At 37.3% G+C, this 7580-nt stretch overlaps 2 protein-coding genes across 3 annotated transcripts in view; both read right to left on the minus strand.

Moving 5' to 3' along the window:
- SARC_00723 (6,7-dimethyl-8-ribityllumazine synthase) overlaps positions 1-793 on the minus strand; it is a gene marked incomplete at both ends in the record, with an annotated part of 3251 nt that extends 2458 nt beyond the window's left edge. The window contains one exon of the mRNA XM_014305567.1: positions 596-793. Coding sequence (XP_014161042.1) covers positions 596-793 — 198 coding nt within the window. The remainder of the gene's footprint in view (positions 1-595) is intronic.
- Positions 794-3415: 2622 nt separating this feature from the next.
- On the minus strand, positions 3416-6838 carry SARC_00724. 2 transcript variants are annotated; one of them, XM_014305568.1, is made up of 9 exons: positions 6540-6838; positions 6127-6306; positions 5817-5958; positions 5502-5617; positions 5106-5208; positions 4918-5018; positions 4627-4779; positions 4158-4334; positions 3416-3998 (listed from the first exon to the last, which is right to left on the minus strand). In XM_014305568.1, exons 1-9 carry the CDS (start codon positions 6756-6758, stop codon positions 3882-3884), a joined length of 1308 nt encoding a protein of 435 aa, XP_014161043.1. In that variant the 5' UTR covers positions 6759-6838; the 3' UTR covers positions 3416-3881. The 2 variants fall into 2 exon arrangements, with proteins under 2 accessions (XP_014161043.1, XP_014161044.1); XM_014305569.1 differs by having other exon boundaries at positions 6127-6371.
- Positions 6839-7580: the final 742 nt, after the last annotated feature.

Below are 7580 nucleotides of genomic sequence, written 5' to 3' on the forward strand. Positions count from 1 at the left end.
TGTCAGTTCCATTAGAGGAAGGTGTTCTGAAGTCGCTGAAGGAAGTGCGGAGTCAAAGAGCGAATATCGTCACTGTAAATGTGCCTGGCGCGTATGAGGTATAGCTCCGAATATATATATATATATATGTATAGTATGTGTCTGTGTCTGTGTCTGTGTATGTATGTATGTATATATGTATGCATGTATGTATGTATGTATATATGTATGTATGTATGTATGTGTGTATGTATGCATGTATGTATGTATATATGTATGTATATATGATTTTTATATATATATATATATATATATATTATCTGTATATATATATATATCATGAGATATATATATATATATATATATATATATATATATATATATATAATATACATGATATATATATACATACAGATTATATATATATATATATATATATATAAAATCATATATACATACATATATACATACATACATGCATACATACACACATACATACATACCTACATATATACATACATACATACATGCATACATATATACATACATACATACACAGACACAGACACAGACACATACTATATACATATATATATATATATATTCGGAGCTATACCTCATACGCGCCAGGCACATTTACAGTGACGATATTCGCCTCTTTGACTCCGCACTTCCTCAGCGACTCCAGAACACCTTCCTCTAATGGACTGACAACAGCATCGTTCCAGCGTGTGCGCACAATACCCACTTTCAAGGTACTGCCATCCGATGCAGGAATGGTGACGCCTTTGTTGAAGTCTTTTGGTTCAGTCATGATGGTACACAATTGCTAATATTGTTACGATTGATTGCTTATATGCACTGGCACTGAGGACGCTTCGAGTGAGTATTAATTATTTACATTTATATAAGGGGCTCAATTAAGACCAAACACAACAAGCACTCTACAGCATGTGACCAATTTTATATAAATTTAAAAAAAAAGGGATTTTTGATGTACTTACATATAGTATCGCAATGAAGTAAATATGTGTCGTAGGGTTTTGCTTTATTGTTGGGTTATTAGAGCTTTTAGATTGCCTCACTGCAATCACACACACAAGAGAAGTCAAGTACATAAATAAACGTGAAAACTATACGTACTGTGTACAAATATAGGGACAACAAGGTTTTCGTCGCTCACAAAGGCACGCATAATACCTCGCAACTTAAATGCAATTGGAAGGGCTTTCGATTAGCCGATAGTCATCTGGCCGCTGTAATGTCCAGGACTCCAGGTGCGTCATCCACTTTTGTATAGGAAACAACTCTTTGAGCACTGTGTGTGTTCACGCGAATGTTTGTGCGTACGTACACAAAGTGTGTATATATGGTAATATTATGTTATTGGATACTCAGCGTATGCTTGAAGTGTACTCAGGACTTGTACTGTCATACTATCCTTACACATCGTAGAAGACACCAAAGTAGGCCAACAGACAGGGATAGAACAGTCAGCAAAATAGCTACAACTGGGAACTCTCCCAATATAGTGATGCCCATATCTCTTAAAAGGTCTTCACGGAATGTGACGAAAGATACGTTGGATATATGCAGGTATTCATCCCAATCATAATCGTACTCATTGTGCGCAGTTGGCACACTAAGGACTTCGGCAATCTCACCAGCACTCATTCGCACTTGATTACTTAAGTACAAGTCATAATTTCTGTCCATATAGTCAACCCCTTCGTAATATTCGGGATGATTTCTCTGCGAGTATGTGGTCTCTGTGTGAATCGCATCACTCTGTGTCCTCTGAGAGCTGGCCAATGTCGCGACGGCTTCACTGGTGCTTGTGCTCGATATCTGACTGAAACTTGCGCTCCCGCGATTTGGTCGACCAATCTAGGTTTGTAATACGTGTTTGTGTATGAGTACCTATCTGAGGTGTCGACTTGGCTACAAGATGTCTATAGAATGATTCTAGAGAACTCGAACATGTTAGGCAGCAGCGTGAAAATTCCAATACAGCTCTCAGGCTAGGTGTGCCCATCTTTTACGCGACCAGGTGAGTAGGTGCATGTGCATCGAGCAAAGGATGTGCAGGCGTGACTTACAAGGCCTCCACATGGCGTCGTTACTGAAGCTCCCGCGTCCAGTCTGCATATTGACTCTGAGCTTCTGCATATTGAATGTGAGCTCGACAACACTATCCCAAATCGGTACGACAGCACCGTGAAGATATGTAGAGCGCGCTGCATTGAAGTATAGCTAATAGGGTCCCGGATAATAGAATTGAATTAAGTTGCCGCAGCAATACAGTATATTTATAGGCTAATCGTTGAGTATACTCGAAAAACCTACTTGTAAAATGTCTTCATTATGCAGCTCTGACTTCACGCATGACATGCAATAGTGCAGTGTTTATATAGCAGTCTATTCTGAACACGCGCGATGTCAAATCAAAATGAAATAATTCCGAATTATGAACCTCTGGTAAAATCCTATTATTGCTATAGTGTGTGTATTTAACGTCGCTGAAAAAAAATCCCTACCTGTCGTTCACGAGTGAAGTCGAGCTGAAATTGGAAAATATTTAACCACCACAATAGACAGTGCAAAGCATGTTGCACCTACATTCGAAGGTGTTCCAATCTGATTACTAATTGGCGGTCTAGTACGTCACAATTCGCGCGTGAAACAGCCATTGATGTGCTAGGTCATATATATATATATATATATATATATGTGTGTGTGTGTGTATGTATATATGTATATAAGTATATAGGCGTGTCTAAATATATATATATATATATATATATATATATATATATATATATATATATGTATATATATATATATATATACATAAATATATAAATATATGTGTGTGTGTGTAAGTATGTATGTATGTATATAAATATATACACACGTGTGTGTGTGCGTGTGTACACGTGTGCGTGTATATCTATAGCTACATATTTGTATATATATATATTGTATTGTATTGTATTGATCGTAGTGTATTGAATTGTATTCTATTCTATTTTATTGGATTGGATTGATTGTTGTATTGTATTGCACTGTATTGTATTGTATTGTATTACAATATATTATATTATACTATACAATATTACATTATATTATATTGTATTATTATTATTATATCTATATATATATATATATATATATATATATACCTGTATGTACACACACGACACTTTGCTAAACTGTGCAATTCGGCGTACTCTCATTTTGCGATACCATAGTAAATATATCCTTGTCAGTCAGTTACATGGTGCTCCCTTATTCCTTCATATACTTTCTCACTTGAAGAAACTTCATGAACCTGTGTGAGGTCAATATGTCAGCGTAACGCTCGATCTCTAGCGGTTCTGATGATGAGATGTATCAACAGCCCGACTTACACGTCATCGTAATTTTAGTTTTTAATCTGAATGCCCGGTTTCGGTTTATTTAGTTCAAATTTCCTACTTCATTTTGATATTGAATATGGCACAAACGGCCGGAGGCGCTACCGATTTGATTATTATCGACCGCTGAGAGCAGATCCACTCTCGTCTATGGTCAACTAAGCTATCTTATATTTTATATATTATACTGTAGTAATATGCGCATCCAAACACTGCTGCTGGCTAAATTTAAATCTACTACTATTTACTAATGTTACCAATGCCTTCACATCTTTGTGTTGTGTTGGCTCTTCTAATGTTTGTCATAGTTCTCTTAATTATTCGTCTCGGCTACTGATTTTTATACTAGACAATCAATATCTCCCCGAAATGAAGCGACGGATACTGCTATGCACTGACTTGTCCTCTGTGCAAAGATCTAGCTATTTCCATCGGAAACGACTTTATCGAAAGCGGCACTTCTGGGGGCGACATAGAAACTTGAATTCAAGTGTATGAGTCTGTACTATGCTTTCTTCGTTTCTTCCTACTCAAGCGCATCTTATTAGTTCTCAGCCACCTTTTGACTCCATCAGGCGACTGTGATTCTGGCTCTGATCGCAGCTAAGAATTTTGTGAGAACATAGGTTTTAGTAAAAATTTAATGATATGGTGAACAAAGTTAGCAGGAAATACCGAACTGAGAATGAACATTAGCACAATTATGCCCTGAGTTTGGAGAAGACTCTCTATAACTACTCGCGAACTACAAGTCGCACACACCTCGATAGCTTTACTTTGAAGGGTGATGAAAAGTCTTGTTTGGATTTTGTCCAGTATATGAACTGAACATAATGTATCTGCCTCCATCATAGCTTTTACGGTGCGTTGATCCAGAAGTTTGCAAACTCTCTTGTATACTTGTAATATTGGCTCTCTTTCTCTTTGATGAACATTAACCTATATTCGTGAACAGAATGGGTGTGGGGAACAATTAGGTATCTCCAAAGATGTGATAGCATCGCGAAATAAAATTTACATACCAGCACTTAGAACTTAAGCACACGTTAGCTAATCACGACAAAAGAGACAACCCACCTAAAGGTATGAGGCAGTTATCATATTATATTTGTAAGCATACGTGAGAGAGAAAAAGTCAACACTTATATGATTTGCAATCTAGCTGGACTATCATGAATGTGCTTCTTATATCTCAAGTTCTGTATATACAATAAACTATGCAAATTTGTACCTCGAATGTAGCTTCGGGGTATATAAAAGTGTCTACAGCAGCGAGGAGAAGTGTGACGCAGGGTGTCGTTCTGTACATCTCGCACATTTGCCAGAACATCACCAGTTCGAGACTTTGCTGCCTGCCAAGCTGTGATATTACCAGCGTACAGTCCTATGAGGTGTTTGATAAAGATAAATCCAATAAGTTCCACCGTATCTATTTCCTTGGGCCTAGTGTTACAGTATCACTTCTGGGTTGAATGGCGAGGAACAAATTCGTCTGAATGCTGCAAAACGTATTCGTAAATACCTTTGTATCCGACAGGATTCGCTGCATCTCCTGAGAAGAAGATACATCCTCCAGGTATTGGTTCAGAATGGGATTCTCGCTTGGCAATAGCGGTAGGAAACCTATATCAAGACATTGGAAAATTGAGATTCACGACTTCTGTCAAATGAAATTAGGTTGGTAAAAAAAGGTTTGGAGGTAATGCGTACCGGATATTTTCTTCTGGATATCTTGAAGCAAACTGGCCCTTCTATCAATAGGGCTGCTGTCGATCCTTTGAAACTCCCGATGGAGTTCCAGTTGTGCTATACACTGTAATAAGGAAAAGAGCATGTTGGTGCTTAAGCATACTATCAACGATCGAGTCACCGTGTGGAAAATGACAAGATGTACATCGCCAATGTCTGTCATAAAACGGGTAACAAAAACCTATACAGTGTTTTAGACACAATATTGTTATATATTGTCATTCCAACCGCATATAGATACTTACTGGAAATGATGCGCTATATTATGTTCTTATCGCGAGCGTGAAATAGCAATTTTTAATAGGCGCCAAAGTCATTAATAAATCGAGACTAGAATTTACGTTCAATAGCACTTACGAATTTAGCAAACATTCTGATAGCCGTCAATTGCTTGTCGTTCAACGCGGCTGGGGCATCATTCACACAGCATAAAGTCCCAATGACACAGCCTTTGGCCGTTAGCAATGGATAGGCTGTGGGTTGTGAGTATATATCATCAGTGACCTTTAATATATTTCACCTGAGACGTATTTCAAGATATGTCGTCAAAAGCATTGAACTGTGTACAATACCGTGCGATTATTATTGCAATCATAAAAATATGCCACAACGTTGTAAACCAGTTCTCCAACCAAATATGATGATCATTGAAATCAGTCAAGCGCAACCTACCGTAGTGAAACCGTGCAGTAGGCTTGTCTGCTATAAAGCCCGTTTCACACAGGCTTGGATTTCCCAATGGTTTAAGTGCATGCAGAGGTGTCGCCGAGTCTTTTTCAGTTGCCAAGCACATCGAACCTTCATCAAACACGGGCTATAGATTTGTGGTTTCGAAAACATACAGTTGCTGTGAGTCGGAGATGTTGGTGTATCTATATAGTATCTACTAGTGCATCGTACAAGAATAGTTGAATTTGTGTATTGTAGTAACTAACATGTATTAATCAATAGATCGCACATTAGCCTTCTGCATTGAACATACCTTTGCTTTAAAACCAGCACGAGCGTTGTGGTCAGTGCTTGTCTTGTTTACAGTCGTATATAAAACCGACTCACACTGCATCAGTTTCTTCAGTGTGTACGCAAGACCCCGTAAATGATCAATTACGAGATCAGAATTGTTGGTTTCGAAAGTATCGTGTTTATACTCAACGGCAGACTCCTGCAATATTTTCAAGAGAAATGAAATTTGTTTACAATGACCTTCCTAATATCCACTGCTGCGGACTATAAGGAGGAAAGCAAATATATGTGATCCAGTTAGTCGAATAGTCACGCTCACCTTTTATTATGAACAAACTCGAATGTACGTTTCATTTCGCAAGTGAGCCCGATTGGACACATTTGTGTGGGAACAATGTATTAAATAAAGTCGGTTAATAGTTACAAATATACCTGAATTTTCTTTAAAGACTCGCTCGTAGGCCATGACAGTGACTCCCGATCGGCAATCTCATCCTCAGTTTGTTGGAATGAGGGTAAAATTTTACTATTGGTACGGTTGGCATCTGCTGGAGTATAATTATCTATGACCGTAGAGTGTTGGGTGCTAACCTTTGCACCTTCCATCCTGCGATACAATTGCCGTATATATTTTCCAACCTCTTCAGACATACTTTCTTGTTGTGCACAGTGTCGACTATGTGGTTGTGTTGCGCTCTTAAGCTAAAAGATACCAATATCGATATTCGCATGTGCCAAAGTGTCATATAAAGCGCTATTCTATCTGCTGAACACTTATTATATGTGAAGATTGGAATAGAAACTAGACACACACATAGTATTAAATTTTTTTAATTATTCATATACATATCATACATACAACAAACAAAATTCCGAAATTGGCCTAAACCAACTCCAAACCTATTTTAGAATGGTGTCGAAACTCATCTCGGAATAAAGAGCAAATCTCTGTGTTACTCAATACTCGATCGATATATGTACATAAATAGCGTGATGATTGTTTCATATTTATACACATGATACTTGATAGTTGGAACAAAAAGAGCAAATACAATTTGCTTTTCTTTATTTTAAAACATTTCCATAACAGCTGCTTTCAGCTTTCTGAAAATTGAACAAGAAGGCTATTTTTGAATATGTAATGTAAATATTAAAAACTTTTCATATATAAATACATAGCTCTCTCGAGTCTCGAAATTTTTTTTTTTTAAAGTAGAAGCTTTCAAGAAATTATTTGATTTGATTTTTGAAAAACAAATACCTCAGAAGATGACTGGATAAGAATCATAAGATCATTATGACTCATGATGAGAGGAATCAGGGGAATGCCCATATGTACATAAATAATTGTATTTTTTTATCACTAGAAGCTTTTACTCGAAGTCCCATTAACCATTCTCCCATCAACATGTTCTTGTACCCCTGCCTGGGTCTTGTTGCACTGACATCGTCCACTCTTGAACCTCGTGCTCC

The sequence above is a fragment of the Sphaeroforma arctica genome (genome assembly GCF_001186125.1).
Source record: "Sphaeroforma arctica JP610 unplaced genomic scaffold supercont1.25, whole genome shotgun sequence".
Classification (NCBI taxonomy): domain Eukaryota; class Ichthyosporea; order Ichthyophonida; genus Sphaeroforma; species Sphaeroforma arctica.

What these genes read in the sequence shown, in the direction of transcription:
- SARC_00724 (XM_014305568.1), bottom strand. Translation starts at nt 6,758, where the DNA reads ATGTCTGAAGAGGTTGGAAAATATATACGGCAATTGTATCGCAGGATG. An exon ending in TACTGCACGGTTTCACTACG is followed by an intron (nt 5,618 to 5,816) that starts GTAGGTTGCGCT and finishes CACAACCCACAG; the next exon opens with CCTATCCATTGCTAACGGCC. An exon ending in ACCCCGAAGCTACATTCGAG is followed by an intron (nt 4,335 to 4,626) that starts GTACAAATTTGC and finishes TCACGAATATAG; the next exon opens with GTTAATGTTCATCAAAGAGA.